General features: G+C 40.9%; 1 protein-coding gene across 3 annotated transcripts in view; it reads left to right on the top strand.

The window, feature by feature from the left end:
* ARHGAP32 (Rho GTPase activating protein 32) overlaps positions 1–17532 on the top strand; it is a 193947-nt gene that overhangs the window by 114758 nt on the left and 61657 nt on the right. For all 3 annotated transcript variants that reach the window (XM_085316757.1, XM_085316756.1, XM_085316755.1), the window contains 4 exons: positions 1100–1192; positions 2890–3012; positions 5222–5299; positions 15356–15437. In XM_085316757.1, coding sequence (XP_085172883.1) covers positions 1100–1192; positions 2890–3012; positions 5222–5299; positions 15356–15437 — 376 coding nt within the window. The remainder of the gene's footprint in view (positions 1–1099; positions 1193–2889; positions 3013–5221; positions 5300–15355; positions 15438–17532) is intronic.

Here is a 17532-nt window from a genome sequence, read left to right as displayed (position 1 = left end):
TCAGTGCCAGCTGGGTGAGGATTGATTCCTTGGAACAGCACACGGAGGCTGAAATCGGTGCCCCACTGAAGTCTGCAGAGCTTTTGCCACTGGACAGAGTCGATACTGCTGTCTCATAGCTCATCAGAGAATCTGATTTATTAGTTGCTTTGTGTTCAGTGCAGGTTATTTCTGAAGAGAATTTAAAGTTGTTAGTCGCTTAAGTTAGACAAACAAAATCCAGGATAATTAGTTCCTCAGATTTTTTTTTGTTGTTGTTGTTTGCTTTATTTTAGACATTTCTGCCTCTTAAATCTKCATTTGCACAGCTGATCAAATACATTTAGTATGTACTTTATTGCATAAGGCTGAMTACTTGTATTATATCTGAAAACAGAGAAGATGCAGAGATCTTAAACATATCTACTGCTCTGTGGAATCTAATTCTGCAGCTGTGTGGTGTCTCATATGCTATAATTTCTTGTTTTGAATTGGCCAAATTTGAACAAATGTTTGAGGAAAACAGTGTTTCAAACAGTCCTGCAGAGTCTGGGCTGCAATATTGCTTTGTAATGTTGTCRGTGAAGCTTTGGAAAGACCTCAGTAGGTTCCCTTCTGTTAAAGCAAGCTTGCTCTTGTAGAAGGAACATTGCTATTCTTCTGTTATTTGAAAGATTGCTCTTTTGCCTAGGGGGGCCAGTCTGAGTTGCCACATTCTGAAGTGTTTACAAGTGGATGAAATTGGCAGCCTGTGTTTTGTTTCAGTAAATGGTTCTCAGATGTGTTTGATGGTCATAATATGAATGATTTGTTTGTATGGGAAATTCATGATGAGAGGAGGGCTTCAGATTTAAGGTCCCTTGACAAGGAAAATTACTAAAAATCTACATATCTTATAAGAATGACATTATTACCTTCACAGGGAACTGCTTCTTTACACATTCTTTTGCATAATTATTGCAATACTGTATGTAGTTCGCCCTCCTCCATATTCTGTGCAAAAGGAAATATATTTCTGTAACTATACCAACAGATAATCTGTGGTAGTTTTGAAGAAGCATCTCCAAACTACGACATGTCATCTGAAAAAATGCTTGATCTGCTCTCTTTTCTGTTCCAGCTTGTCACCCAGATGCTGATGGCTTACCTGTCACGCCTCTCAGCCATCGCGGGCAACAAGATAAACTGTGGGCCAGCCCTCACATGGATGGAGGTACAGTTTGGAGCTCAGATTGTTCTGTTTCCTGACCCTTKCCAGCAGAGCAAGGTGCACATGTGCTCCTTCTTCTGCCTTTGCARAGAGAGGTCTAATCCTTCTAGATCTATTGTTGCCACTGAAATCCTGCCCTGAAAGCTTTATTTCCCTGTTGCAGACGTGTAGATGGGCACAAAAGGTACAGAATAAACAGACTCRGATCCCATGTTCACAATATGGGAGCTTTTTTCTCCTCTTGCTTGGATTTTGTCACTGCAAAATGCCGTTTTTCTGATGTTCATGAAGAAGAAAAAGATGGCAAGTCTAGTRAAGCAGTGATTGGCTTGATGGACACCTGGACAAACCTAGTCCATGGCCAAGGTCTCTAAGTAAGAGGTTGAAGGAAATGCACRCATTTATATGCCCTTTTTTGGCGGGGGAATATTGCAAGCATGGCAAGATTCCTAAACCGGTGGAGCTGACTCCCTTATGGTGTTAGTCTGTCCTGTTTTTTTTTATTTTTTCTTGTAATTGCTGTATAGAAACAAGAAATATTATCTGCTCCCATTTGCCATYGCTGTCAAACTGTTCAACAGAGCTCGTGCTGTGCTTGCAGTGGTACTATYTGTATATTGTGAATTGCAGCTGTAGCTTTGGTTACTCTGTTAATGGTCTTGAACCATCTTAAACAATAGACCTTGTTGGGAAGAGAGTGGAGGAAGAATGGGGCTAAGTGATGAAGGCCACCTGTGCAGCTACTGGTTGGTCTGGGTATAAATGTGTGCGTCTTCCCAATGCCTGATGACATTGGTGCATTACACCAGGAATAGACCAAACTGTTACTAGACTGTTACAAAGCTTCTTTAAATGCTCTTGATAAGGATTGAGTGCCTTTTCCTGCCATTTTCACCACTCATGTGCTCCCCACCCTAAAATCCTTGGGACTGAGACATATCTTGGAAACCTTCTCAGCAAAAAGGTGGAAAGGAATTTTATAGAGGCAAATGAAAATGCAGAATTTACAGCAGCACAGTGGAAGTACAGCAGAGCAATTGCACATGCCAGTGAAATTGCTGCAGTACAATTTGAATTCTCCAGATTAACATTTTTACATTAAGTGAGTATCTTACAAAATTTCATGTGAATGCAAAAATCTGGGATTTTTGAAAGCAGGCTGATGACTGCAGCAAATGGTGAAAAAAGTGTTCTCTTAAAAAAAAAAAAAGTGGGAGAAAGGTGAAAGTGATGTGATGCTCGTTTTCAGTTTGACATCGTCATCTTGTTACCTCAGTACTTCAGTGAGCCTCTTTGAACATTAATTCCTCTTTGTAGAGAGGTTTTTTATAGTTATTTTTATACTGTCATTTTAAGTGAAAGAAAGAAGAAAAACAATACAGCTTTAAAGGGGGGTGTAAACGTTCACTGTCGCGTTACTGTTTGTACACAAAGATGCACAAATACAGCATTTTTCTTATCAGTTAAGTGGATGGGGACATATGACCTTCTGAAATATGCCTTGAGATGTCCTTCTCTTCATTTCTATGTATGCTGTGCTATACAGTGTTTCTGCATGCTGTTCTCTTCAGGGCGCCCCCAGGCTGTGCTGTCTCTGTGAATCAGCTTGAAATCTCTGCTGTGTATGAGCACCAATAAAGTGCATCCTCAGAGCCACTTGTCCTCAGCTGCCTCACCATCTCCCATGTTCTTTGTTTCAGATTGATAACAAGGGGAATCACCTGCTAGTCCATGAGGAATCATCCATTAATGTCCCTGCTATCGCTGCTGCCCACGTTATTAAGAGATATATTGCTCAGGCAGCAGATGAACTGTCTTTTGAGGTAAATAATTAAACATTTCTTGTTGTCATATGTAGAGGAGTGTAGTGTGTGTGTGTGTGTGTGTGCATCAGAAATATATTCAGGCACTTTCAGAATGCTTTGCGTGATTAAGCTTAGAAGAGTCAAATACACTTGCACTGGGTTGGATAGAGGAGTTCAGTCATCTTTAAAATACAGCTTTACTTGGCATTAGTATCTTCTGATTAAACCGATACTGCCAAGTATTCTAGCCTGGTCTCTGAGCAGCAGCAAACGCTGCATAGCTCATGTTGTGCAGTGTATTAAATGTGTGTTAAATCTGTTCAGGAAGACATTCTACATATGTGGGTATGTGGACACGCCAATTTAATTATTCATTGGTCCGTTTTACACAACCTGTGCTCCGTAAGCAGGTGCATGTCTAAAACCAATTTGAAGTTCTTCTGCTCCCAGAAAGAGTAAAGAACCAGATTATCAAAGAATGTAGTGCTGAAAGGGTAGGTGATGATTCAAAACTGTTGTGAATATCTTACTTGATGCAGAATAGGAGCTGCTGTGAAGCAAAGTCACTGAAGATCAGGCGCTGGAATCTCTTGAGTATCTGACTCTCTTGTCTGTCCTACACAGAAAGCAATGTTTTATGCTCTGATTGTTTGCTTACGTGCAATGTTAGCATAAAAATGTTAGCATAAATAGAGTATTGATAGTATTATACAAAAAAGTATAAATGAAAACAGTTAGTGCCCCAAGGAGTGTTCATGATCCTAGTCTTAGCATGCAGAATGGGAAGTAAAAAGTGAGTCTAATGCTACCAATTCAAAGTTGAGACGATTATTAGTGTACACAAAAGAAGGGAGCTAATCAGAAAGATATGTGGRTATGTCATCTTCCAAATTAAAAAGCCCACAGTACAGGATACAGGCTGTTAGTCAGTATCTTAATAAAAGCACTAAGATGGCACTCCCCATTTATAAATCTCACAAGCCTGTGCCAGCAGGCTGACTTGGCCTTGCAACACTCAGGTAGTCAGGCAAGTTGCTATTAGGCATAGCATGCAAGTGGGGAAACAACGGCATGTGCTGCCTTCCAAGTTTGTGTGCTGAGAAACCTCAGCAGAGCAGAAGTGGAATACGATCAGTTATTTCATAGTATTGTGTTCTATTCCCTAATCCACACTGTCTTTTTATATTTTAGCTATTGTTATTTTCTAGTAAACAGTTGTGAAAGTAGCTGACCGTAGTGTTTGCTTCTCAGTGCTCAGGAGAAGCACACTGCTCTGTGCAGTGTGGTGACAGCATGGTTTCATAGATGGAAATTTTCTCCACCACTGGTTTGTTGCTGTTCCCTTGAGCAAATCATTTCACATACCTGGGTCTCAGTTATCCCTGTCTACAAGATGGGGGTGTATTATCTTCTTTATGAAGCACTTTGAGATCCATTAGGGCAAAACATCAGGTAAAAATAAGGCGTCACTGTTAATAATTTTCACCGTACGTAGCTGCACTCTTAGGTTAGGTTCTGCCCGTTTGTTCTTCCCTATCTCATTTTCTTTTGTACAGTCCACACAGACCTTGATTCCCATCAAACCAATTTTAGTATTGAATATGCTGATGTCCTTTTGAACTATTTCAGTATTATGTTTTGATTGGAAYGAGTAAAGCTTCAGAAAACCTGCTTTGTCTTCCTTAAGACTGATCTTTTTCCTTCCTGCTGCTGTAACATCACACCGCCTCTCCACTGTTCGTTTTCTAATAAAGAGGAGTCTTTGTCAGCTTGTGAACGTTAAAGAGAGCTCTTAACTTTTTGCCATGAAAGGCAACAAGCAGACATATGTAGGAGCATACATACAGATATATATATATATATATATATATATATATGGCACGAAGTAAAAATGACTTCAGCTACTTGAAAATATCTTCCAAAGTGTTTTGTGCTATCGCTGCAGTTTAGTCAGAACACTTCCATAGCCTTTGGCAGAGAGCCTGCTGCTTTTGAGAGTCATTTCCCTATGAATAGATACAACAGCTGTATCCTGTAGGTTGTGTAATACAGTAAGTCTTCTACCTCGCAGTTTGATTCTGCAAGGGCAGATGTCTCAAGATCTGCATTGGTGCTGTTGCTCACAAGCTTTGTGATTTCATGCAGCACAGAAGAAYGCTTTCATTTGAGTTATGCTTTCTTCCTACCCACATTGCAAGCTGTAACTGATGTTGCTAATCTTTTTCAGGTGGGAGACATTGTATCTGTTATTGATATGCCTCCAAAGGAACTGACCACATGGTGGAGAGGCAAACATGGRTTTCAGGTAGGCACAAGCATCCGATTTGATAGTGCAGCTTGAATAAGGGCATGTAAGCTCAGGAATACTGTTTATAGAACTGCTGTGCCTGCCCATGATTACTCRCGAATATAAACAGTGTCCCTACATTGGAGTAAGAGGACTTTCACTTTCTCTCTGAACTTGAGCTGGAGAGGGTGTTCATAGGAAGCTATCTCCTTACCTACTCAAGGCAGGAGGGAGTAGTCATAATCCTTCGACCCTGATCGACAGCTGGCGTGATGTTAGGAGAAGCTTATGTTGCACTCCCTTCAAGACAACTGACACTGCTATCCAAATCATCCTGTTCCTTCCACTATCTAAAAATTAGATCAAGCAGAACAAAGAGGATTCAGAGAAAACCAGTTGATAAGGCTCTGCAGTTGACTTGGACAAGCCACCCAGCCAAGCTATGCTTTCACGTTGACATTTATTAGAGGGTGTTAATATTACTGGTCTCTGTAAAAACTGTAGCAGAGGCTTGGACTGAATTTTCAAAAGATCCTTAACACACCTGAGAACTAGGCACAAAATCTTTTGAGTGGAAATGGCCTTTTCCTTGTCTTTGGCTTATTCTCCAGCTTGGATTTGCTCTTTAGGAAATAAAAAAGGAGGTCTTTATTTACAAAAGCAAAAAAGCCAAAAGCTACTGAAAGATGGGGGAACTGACTTTCTAACTCTTTGCACTGTGGTGTCTCGCTGTTGCAGTTCGTTTCACATAGAGGGATTTTCATGTGGCGATCTCTCTGTGAGTAGGTGGAATTTTGAGTTTGCTCTGGAGCAAACTCAGAAGTGACCTGACATATGTATATTTTTGCCTGGGAAGTCTTCTCAAAGTACCGCAGATTTTCCCTGACAGACCTTTCTGTGCCAGASCCAGGTGGGGTTCTGCTCTCGCTAATACCAGATCTGTGTGCTGCCAGATCTCTGAACAGGACAAATCCCATCTGGATTGAGTGTTAGTTATATGATTACATTTCTGTCTGATTAGCCAGAGCACATGCAATAGTTTTTGTTGGCTTTATAGCAGATGTGGGAGTTCAGATAATGTCTCATTTGATGTAAAATTAGAGTAGCATGAACACATGATACCTGATATGAAATTAAGTTTGTTTGTAGAGTTAACACATTGTTATTTCTTGAACAAACTTGACTGTTTTTAGGCTTGTTTTGAACAGTGTTATATCTTTGCAGGATTTTTGTTCTGATTTAGAAGCTCTAAAGCTGTATTAGTTGTACTGTCAAAAAATAGCAAAACGTTTTAGTGTGAYCGGGCTATGTCAGGTTTAACTTTTGAGGGAATCACCGAAACAAAGCAGAACTGCCTTGTGGCCTGTGCATGGGGTGCAGGCACTTTGCACAGAGCTGGTTCTCTGTAAGCATGCTGTATGTAGGGTGTGTGTTACGTTACATTACGTTACGTTATTCTCCGAAAGCTCCTGCTTGCTGTTAGACTGGTTGAAGTAGTGACTAGATGTGAAAAGAGTCACTGGTGATTAAAGACACCAAGAAGTGAAGGAACTCTTTTACAGTTGTCACTGCCTTCTGTCCCTCTAGTCTAATCAGAGTAATCTTACTTTGTTTTCCCTGTACAAAGACACAGTGATGAGCAAACCACTTGAAAAGGGTTTTGTCTGTATCCTTGCACAGTCAGTCTACTGACACAACAGATCCCAACAGCTGCAGAAATAGAGGGCTTTATTTTTGCTTAACAGAAAATTAGGGTTGTAATACTCTTACATCTTAATTTATAAGCCAGAGCCCTTCACAAAGCGACAAAAAAAATATAGCACTGATGAAATATGTTTCAGTAGCTCTCCCGATGTTTTTGCACAACTGCAGAAAATGAAGTTAGTGTGTTTTAAAAGTTTCTGCTTGTCAGCTGAGATATGGTAACAGGCCATCTGTAGGCTTTCTGCTGGTGCTGACTGCGGCATAAAGCCAGTTAGCACGGAGGTGGGTTCAGCAGCTGTATCTCAGTTGACAGGCAGTAATTTCATAAGCTGTGCTAACTCCGTTATTACTACATAAACATCTCTCTTCACATAAGCGTGCATCTGATTTGCAGGGGTGCATTTTTCCTTTGGGCTGACAGTTTTTGTCACTTCTGTGAAGTGTATGCATCAGAGCTTTCCRTTGCCTGAAACACCATTGGCCAGCAGGAGATGCAAATTCCAGTGTGGTGCAAAGACGGGGGAGGGTTTTGTAGCTTGTGCTTCAAGTTTAAGGACCATTGCTGTGAGTGTACAGAGAAGACCCATTTCTAGATTTAATGCACATTTTTGACAGTACTAGCTACTGCATTTGAAAAGAGATTTGGAGAAAGGGGGTTTATGTCTGCTGTTGATACACCAGACGTACAGATCTGGTACAGTTCAGTAAAGAAGCGTGGTTGCTGAATACTTGAAAAGACAATATAGGTGAAGAACATAGTGATAGTAATATCTATGGGAACTGATAAAGCTGTGCAACGTTTAGGGCATTTATTGCAGGCAAATGCTTCTGTTTCTGTGCAAGACCAATCAGTTTTAGAACTGATGGCAATCTGTTGACCTCATCGTTGAAACTAGCACAGTAAATTAACGAAAGACCGTCTTGCCAGGTTGCTGTGATTCTGAGATCAACTGTCAACATGTCCTTCGCTGAGTCACGATCCATCGTACAGCATCTCTCCAGTTCTCCAGTTCTACCCCCAGAAGGRTGGTAGATCCTTCCTGTGATTTTTCTTTTCTGTATTAGGTTGTGTATAAGGTTATGTTCTTGCTCAGTTTCCTCTGCCTTCCCTGAACTGTTCAAGTGGTCTGTTTCCAGTGACAGTTCTGTCCTTCCCTATAAAAGAGTAGGCTATGTACATACTGTAATTATAATGCCATTCCTCCTACTACTACCGATTATTCGTCTTAGCACAAAATGAGGTGTTTAAGCAAATGTGTTAAAGTGTGTTTGAGGGTTTCCAGGAGAAAGAAAGATTTGTATTAGGAAGGTCAAGAGCATTCAGGAACTGTGGGACTGTCAGAATGACTTAAGTTGGGAAGGGAATCCAGAAGAACTGCAAAATAAGTAGCTAGAGGGAAAAGAACTCAAATCAGGCGATAGATAGAGAGCGATGTTGAGAAAAGRAAGTAGAATAACAGGAAATTTTGGAAGAAATCTAGGAAATTGAAAGAAAAAAAATCTTTTTGCACAGCTTGAGCATTCATTCCTCCCAGCTGCCTCTCTCAGGCCTAGGAATGTGACAGAAAGCAGCTTGACTTTCATGTGCAAGATACCCTGCATCCTGTGATTAGCAGTCATCTTTGGAAGTCCTAATGGAAAATCCACATCTACAGTATGTGAATCTGTGTACAGATAATGTCTGTAGAGTTACCTCATACCTAGGAGAAGCACCTACAGTCACAGGGTGAAGATACCATGAATAAAATCACAGCTAATAGGAAGTAATTTCAGGAGCACTGGAGCTGATTTCAAAGGCTTCCCCTCACCCAGCATATTATTAGGCCAGYGTGAAGGTTTTATTGCTTCACTTGAGGGGGTTAATCCCTCCCTGCTGCTTAGTCCTCATCTAGAAAGTTTAAACGATAGATGAATTTTCGTGTTTGACAGGAAATGTCTTGTTCCATTAGTGCCAGATCTTTCCCCAGAGTGATGGATTGGTGGCAACAGAGAGCATCACGCAACTTGCAGAAGGTCCAAAGACTAAATGTTTGGATTATTTGTTTGGTTCGTGCTTGGAATGGAGCACAGTTTTACTGAATGGACCATAATTTATTTTGCATGTGGTGTTGTGATAGCACACAGAACAAGGCTTCACCAAATGAGAGAAAAAATGACTTCTTGACTTATAAGAATCTATCTGCATTCATGCATGGAGTGTACGTAGTTTTTTTTTTTTAAATATATATATATTTCTTCTGACTGAGGGAGATYTGTAAGTTAAAGGTATTGCTTTCATATATGTGTTTATTGTTTATTTAAATCCCCTTTGCTCTGATTTTTCTGCTGTCCTATTACCAGGAAGTGACTGTGTATTTACGTGAAGGTACAGCAGAAGTGCATTCATTCCACCCAAACACCCCTGTCTATTAGGATAAATAAAGGGTTTCTCCGTGTTGTGCGAGTGAACATGAAGCAGTTCTACAAGTGTCCAGAGAAAAGCAAATCCGATAGGTTTCAAGTATGTTGGGTTTGAACTAACGGCAGCTTGGATTCAGTAAGGAAATTAATTTGTTCTTTGCCAGCCAGAGCTTTCCTTCAGGAACRCGTCACCCTTTTTGTTAATCCTTCGAATGTCTCTGTCTGGCTGCAGCTGCCTTTCTCCCARTAGCTGATCCAGTGCCTGTACTGCAAGACTCTTAATCCTGTGCAGAACAAAACAACCAGGCTTCTTATCGTTCTTTATCAAAGTGAAATGATTTTAGAGACATTTTTGCTTGATTTGAATGTTCTTAGTAACWCACTGCTATTACTGTAAGATTGTTACCTAAATTACAGCCACCTCCACGTTAGCAACCTTCCAGCTCTCTTTGTTCCYGTCTTCTTTTTCTTCATCCTTTATCTTTTCAATATTTAACTGTTTCAGACAACTGAATCACCAAGGACAGGTATTCTCTTTGCCCCCTTTTCAGTGCACTTCTCCCTTCTGATGCTCTTAGTAATTCTTGTAAGGGCTCTTTAGGAATTTAGGACCTCCAGTTTTGGGGTGCAGTTTCGTTTGTTGCACTAGTGCGCAACAAGAAGTTAGACAACTGCTAGAGGTGACACAAAACAACACACAGGCGTGTGTAACTGGGGGTGGAGGGTGCGACTGGACTTTCTGGCATCAGCCAGTGCTTTTGTCAGCACCAGCAGTTTGTGAAGGTRCAAGCCCATCCTTTCAAATCATATYCCGTGCTGGACCTGAATGTGGGATTTATGACTGAATATAGATTTCTTCAAATAGACACACACTGTCTTGGCTATTAGGAGTGAAATAGGCTGTGAGTGGAGAGCCTTTGTTTGTTGGTATTCCTCTTGTGCATGATTTCATAATACAGAAATTTTGTAACAAATAAAGTATGTGTGACATGGACATAGGGTACCAATTAGTAAAAGTGGCCTGGGAAGGCCGAGCACATTTATGTGGCTAATACCACTTTGGAAACACCGGCTCCTARAATAAGACATGTAAAGCCAAAGTTTGAATTCTGGTTCATGTGCCTTGGGAACTCAGGCAGTGCTCTGTCTGGAGAGTGATACCACCTGCAAAACAGGCAGTGTGAGAGAGCCCAGTGGACGTGTCAGCAGGGCGTCRTTTCTCAGGCAGACGGCCGCTTGCATCTGTAGGATGGTGCCAAATGCAGTAACAGATTGGGCCAAATGAGGCCTGACTGCATTTGCCATGAGAAAGTGTTTCCTGGCCTGCACACGTGCACCCTGCTGGAGGGAGCTGGGGGTGCCCTTTTCAGGGAGGAACGCAGCAGAAGTCGGCRTGGCGTAGGCACTTGTGCACGTGGGCTGGCATCTCCCGTGTCCTCCCAAGCCACTGAGCACGGCAGCAGGGAATGCTTTYCTCCAGCTGAGCAGCAGAGGCTCCTCTCGCCCCGCTGCAGGAGCACGTGCGACCTTTGCCGTGCAGGTGCCTGGCAGCTCAGGCGCTCTGGGACGTGCGAATGTTAAGGAAAGACCGCCTTTGACCAGCCTCACCTCGTCTCCCAAGCTACAGCGTACCAGGCAAGTTCCTCACCCGTTCTAGAGGGGCACCGGGTAGAAGAGGAACAGGACTGTTAGTATCCTCCTCCTCCTCCCTTGCGTGTTTGTGTTCACGCAAGGCTGAGCACTGTCTTGCCCAAAGAACACACTGCATTGATGAGGGACATTTTAGRCTGCATCTCTGAGTTTCTCTGCCCCTATCTGAGTTTTCTGCATGGTCAGGTAATGAAAAGAGCAAGTGCTCAGGCTGSCGTGTGTAATTCAGATTAAGAACTCTAGCCATTTTATCAGACTTGGGGCAGRAAGTGGAATGTTTGTGTACTTACAAAGTTGTGTTTTCAAAAGATTCTTGAAATTMTGTCTAAGCTTAGGAGATCCTAAACTCTGGTAAAGGAGAGCTGAATATCTTGGACACAAAACTGCTATTTCCTCTTATTCACAAAGAGACTGTCCACGTGGGATTGTGCATGTAAAATAGCTGTTCTGAAAGAAGAGAAGCAGGTCCTGAACGAAACACGGACTTTTGATATATTGCTCTTGAGATGCAACCAAAGCCCTGCAGTAGTCCGTTAGTTCATGGATTTAGCCTGGCATTGTTTCTTTCACAAAAATTTGTGCCTGGAATATCATGTTACATAGGAAGGCTTTTCCGGAATTCTACTCTAATTCTCCTCTGTATCCAGGGCCGGAGTGCTGGAGACTGCTTTTCACTTGCAGTCGTTACCTGCACCATCAGCATCCTCGTCTGTACAAGCGTGAAGGGCTCAGTATTGTGGCTGGGTGCTGGACACGTAGCTGATGGAAGGCAACTGCATTCAGTGAATGCTTAAAGTGCTTTTGACGCTGCCAGGAAGCAGGGGGGAGAATTTGGTAGGTTGTCAGGCCCTGAAATCTCTGGCACAATGTGAAGGATCATCTGTCCCTTTCATTCAGGTTCCTGGAAGGAAGGCTCACGTGGATTTATCTGTGGCATAAATGGGTGAAAAGAATAATAAAATAAAAAACGGTGAGGGGAAACTGTGCTGAAGARCAGAAGGAGGTTGAGAGAGATGGGCGGAACTTGTACTTTCTTATTTAGGATTGAGAAACGAATAAAATGCTCGTGTGTGYGGCTCGGAGCCTTCCTTGCCTGCACAAGCGTCTCTGTTTTTGCTGCCCTGGTCACTAATACAGTTGCCTGGCAAGTGGCGCTTGTGAAAATCCTGCTCGTGAAAGCCAAAAYGGCAATAAAAATTTGATTTCTCAGTCTTGGGATTTGCTAGCCCATCATGGTTTTAAACTAAAAGAGATGGAATCTTTTGCATGAAATGTAACCCATACYCTAGCTTATGTTAAAACCAAAAAGCAGCCAAATATCTCAAACAAATGATATTTCCTGTGTCATTTATGTGGYGGCTGCTTTCTCATTTGCTTGGATTCCCTCCTTGTACACTAAAAATGATTGCTGTTCTTTTGACTCTTCCCTGTAACGCCTTGTATATCTTTCACTTCTAGCAGAGTCTAACATAAAATCAAACAAAGATACAATCATAGCTGTGGTAGAAATGTTTGTCTACAGCAGCCTGTGCTTTCCTCCTTGGTTAAGGTGTGTAGTGATTTTTTAGCCTTCAGATGACCTTGTATTTATCTAAATATATATTACCTCGCTATTAATTTCAATGTGTTGCCAAATCCTTTAATCCTGGATCAAGCTCTAAGAGTGCCTTGCTACATCTGTTGAGATTAACTCTGGGACCAAAATCATTTATTTATGCAAAATCGTAGAAAACTTTCCATGGAAGGAAAAGCAGCAGCTTTTAAGTGGGTGGGAATGAGGCACAAGTTAGGGGCTATACCCTGAAGATGATCTCTTGAGGATCTTGGAAGAAAAGCTAAATCATTCAGAAAATGTAAACCATCAGAACCATTACCAGCAAGTTAATATCAGAGAGCTTGTCAAGACCAGCACAAGGGAAAAATGTTTTTCCCATAAAAGTCCACTCTGATTATTGATTGTGAACATGGCAAAAAGTTTTTTTTCAGAGCAGATACCGTGTTTTATTTGGGAAACCTTCTGAGATATTGAGAAGCAGTGACAGAATTGTCGTGGGGCTTGTTTTGTTTTTAAATTCGCAGTTAGTATTATGGATTGCATCTGGTAATAGAAGAAATATGTTAACAATCAAAGGCAAATGAGCTTTTGATTGCTGTGTAGGCTTTTTGGTTGAATTTAGCTCCACCATWTTTCGTTATGATTAATAGAAGATTCATATCCAAGTATTTCAGATTTCTTTACAAATCTCATGCATAGACTTTGTAGGTTTTTATCATGCTGTTGGAACCAAAAAAAAGTTCTTAGAGCATTGAGAATGAAAGGAATTAATTTGTTTCAACTGTGGAGTGTTCCAGATGTATCACTTGTGCAATGGTGCTGAGACTTTAGCTGGATGTGTACATTTTTCCTAAGGTAAAAATTGCCTCCTACATCTTCTGCACAGGGAATGTCCAAGAGAGACTCTTAGCTATAGTAGAGTATTTAAAAATCGCATAATGTGTCCGTTTAAATGCCAGTACTTTTTGTATATRTGCTAGTTGGACTGTTTCTCAACATCTCCTGGCAAAGCAGCAGCTTTGTGCTGTGAGCCATATGATGAAGGGCTTTGTATGTCACGCTCGGATTCATGCTGTTTTCCTTGTGCTAATCAGTGTATTTCTATCTATGAACGGCACAAAAATCACCASTGCATTATATAAGTATAATGAGTATCATCAGTATGTATAAGGCATCTGCCTTGACTTTCATACTGGACAAGCGTAGGGAGGAGGACACCGGGCAGTGGACCTCATTATCCGAGAGCAGATTGGGATGCCACRAAATCTAAACCGCCTATCTGTGGAAGGACTTAGCCTAAGAATGATGCATTGGTCGGATCTTAGGCTGAGTCCTCAGATAGAGAAAGGCGGATAATTTAGATTCTTCCCAGATAGGGGCACTTTTGAGTGGCATGTGAATTTTTGAACGTATGTCCTATCTAAAGAGCAGATCAAGATCTAGCACATGATCTAGTTTTTAACCATTACGCTGATTTAGCTAGTCTTTTCAGCTTTTCTGACCTTAAGAGAGTGCAGGAGAAAAATACAGTGTTAAAAGGTCAGTCCGGGAATGCTGYGAATTAGCATTTGAAAGTAAGCACTTGCACGACTTTGCTGTAAGTAGATGTCTCCATTGCCGATGATGCTGACAGCAGAGAAGTTGCAATCTGTGGTTGTCAAAACTTTTTGCATAGCACTGCTATATGGTAGCCCAGGGAGGATCATTGCTTTTGAAGGATCTGTAAATATTGGCTAAGGAGTTGTTTGCCTCTGAGATTTGTTTCTGGAGTATTGTTACTGTTTTGGCATGATTAGCCAGTACAAAGATAAATAGTAATACGACAGTTAAACAACTTGTGCAGTATGTTTGTCAGCTGCTCTTTCAAATGATTTTTCAGTAATGAGGATGGTGCTATGCGCCCTTATCCTTTGCTGATAGGGGAGGTAGGTTGCAATGGTTGCTTTGGGTTGTCCATGTTCAGAAACGGATGTAAGARTATGCGCCGGGAGTCCTGGCTCTCATTAGAGATTTTTTCGCTACATCTTGCTCTTTCTTCTGAAAATATTYGTGTTTATTTCTAGTCAAATTACTGGGTTCTTGGTTATAAATTAAGGTCTCGTTTTACACTGTGTATTTTATTAAAGCTATTCTCAGTTCTAAGACTGAGTTGAATTCATTTTAACCAAAAACACATAGAACTTTTTTAGCAAGATCCTTGTGCATGTTTAATTTGAATGCTACAGGAGTGTCCCTGATTTCCCATGTTCATCAGATGAGGCACATAGTGCGGCTAGCACACAGTACAGAGCTTCGCGCGTTCAGTGTCTCCTCTTAGCGATCATGKGAGAACATGTGTTTTTCTGTAATGAGACCGTACAGATATGCAATTATATTGATCCATATTTAATGCAGGAAATCTGTCTTTCTGTCTCTTCAGTTTCACATGCAGTTTAAGAGTGTCTAKCACACTTGTCCTTTCCCCTCTCAATACACACAGTTGCAAGTTGCTATCTCTAGCCTTAGAAAACAGACCTATAATATAGTATTTTACAGAACTAATAACTTGGTATATAGGCATTTTTTGCCTGCATCATTTTGAAAAATTATTATTGTTAAGCCAGATCATTTTAGGTTGGATAATGTTATGGAGTGTCAGGCAAAGCAGAGTTAGAGGAAAAGGCTACACRTAGCTTCGTAACAGGTGTAGTTATACCMAAGTGTAACAATTCTGATCTAAAARCACAGCATTCAATGTTCTTTGTCTCTTTCTCTTTTTATTACAGGTTGGATTTTTTCCCAGTGAATGTGTTGAACTGATTAATGACAAAGTTCCTCAGTCTGTGACCAACTCTGTGCCAAAACCAGGTATGCGTATTTAGTTTTAAGGTGCAGTGAAATAAAATGGAGCCGTCTTTTCAGTGTTCCATACTTAATATCTGCTTTTATACATATCATGTTTTCCCTCTGTGTGTGTTATCACCCTTTATACGTAGCATGTTATCCTCTGTGTGTGTTGATCATCCACATTACCTGTCTCTGAATAGTTGCCGTTACTGAGTGTCTTTCGTGTGCAGTGTTATGTAAGCTAATATCAATGTTTGTCTCCTGCATGTTTTGAAGGATTTTAGGCTTATAAGAATTTGAGATTCCTTCAGCAATCAGTAACTAATGATTCTATGCAACATCCCAGATCTTGATGTTTTGAGAGCATTGTACATAAGTTCTTTCTCATGCAGACCATGCAAGTGATCCAAAAAATGTTTATGCTGACTTAGATGGAACAGGTAAATTAGGTGCTAGAAGCTACTTTATGTTTGGGGATTGATGGAGGAAGTTAGGTATAACAGAACTTGGAATCCTAATTGCTTCCGTTCTGGGTATGTAACTCCATCCACTTCCTGCTGTCCTTCTGGACAGTTATGTATTTTATGAAGTACAGGCCAATTAATATCAGGCTCTGCTGATCAAAGGAAAATTAAACAGAAGGTAAGATCTCGGATCTGATTGTAATGGCATCTTTACTAGCATACACTGGAAGTGATTGCTGGTGTATGTACTGGCAAAGCTGAGGCCTCTGTAAAATTTACTGGTGCTGAAGCTTTCAGTTTATTCTTAAAAAAGAAAACACACACACACACACTGAAGCTTTCAGTTTATTCTTAAAAAAGAAAACACACACACACACACACACACACACACACACACACTTTAAGATCACCCTAACAGCAGTTTGTGTATCAAGAGAAACATTTTGAAGTTCCTGATCTTTTTCGAAAGGTTATGCAGCAGGCATAAGCTGATAGTTGGTTAACTGGTGAACTAGTTTACATCTACTTTCTCTATTTTAATGCTGTTTCTTATCTTAGAAGAGTGATTTGATATGTTGAGGAAAAAGAGATGCAATTCCAAAGCTTGATATTTTACCAAGGGAAATGCATTTCATCAGATACTATGTTAGGGCTCAGGGCTTTTGGCTCAGTAGTTAAAAAGTCATGAGCAGCCAAAGCAGTCAGTGCAGTGCAACAATCTGCAAGCTTCACAGAGCTGGCAGTTTAGGAAAATACACCATTAGTATCTCCAGTCTTTGTTATTCCTGGGAACGTTCAAATATATTTCTTAGAATCGGTGTCTCACAGATCACTGGCAATTCAAGGCACTGTAGCAGGTGATCATTCCTAAATGCTCTGTCTGCCTCTTGTTGTTCGAAGCTGATCTCTAAATGCTGTGATCAGTCACTACCCTGTAATCTATCAGCTAAGGCTTGCAGACAAGGGCAGCTTTAAACCTGAATACAGGCTAGGCTGATAGAGACGATCATAAGCAAGTGCTTATCATTAAACACGACTCAGGCAATTAAATGTCGTGCATTGATGATGAATGGTTTCCTTGCTATGCTTTAATGAGAGATAATGAAGCAGCATAGATTAGCAGATTCTGTTTGATTTTTAACACACTAGGGGGTGGATTTCCTCTTCCAGTCATGGGAAATGCTTGATATAATTGATGTAAAAAACCCAAGTCCTCTTAAAAGTAGTATGTTGAAAGATATTGCCATGTCACGAGACCATCACTGATGACCTCCCCTGATAGTTGTTCCATACATGCAGTAAAAGGCAAAAAAAAAAAACTACTCCAGAAGAACCCCRATAAAGTTTCAAATTCCTGTATCACTAGAGCTAATGTTGCAGCTGCTTCTGTAATCCTTCCCTGCCCTCCTTTTGCACGCAGAATTTATGATACCATTTCACTGTAGCATTATGCTTTCTGTTTTTTCCACCTTGGGATGTTACTGTACTTGTATAGTGGAGGCAGATGTCTGTAAGGCTCTTCCTCAGCTACAGAAGTTGTGGCATGGAGGAAGCAGGAAGGACTTGGGGAGGAGGTTCAGGCATGTTGACTGTTATGCTGGAGAACTCAAACTCATCTGTCTGGAGAAAACTAGAATGTGCAAAATACAGGA

The sequence above is a fragment of the Rhea americana genome, unplaced genomic scaffold, assembly GCF_003343005.1.
Source record: "Rhea americana isolate MKP2758 unplaced genomic scaffold, rheAme1 scaffold_48, whole genome shotgun sequence".
In the NCBI taxonomy this organism is placed as follows: Eukaryota; Metazoa; Chordata; class Aves; order Rheiformes; family Rheidae; genus Rhea; species Rhea americana.
Note: the sequence above shows the minus strand (reverse complement) of the source record. Positions and strands in the feature narration are given on the sequence as shown.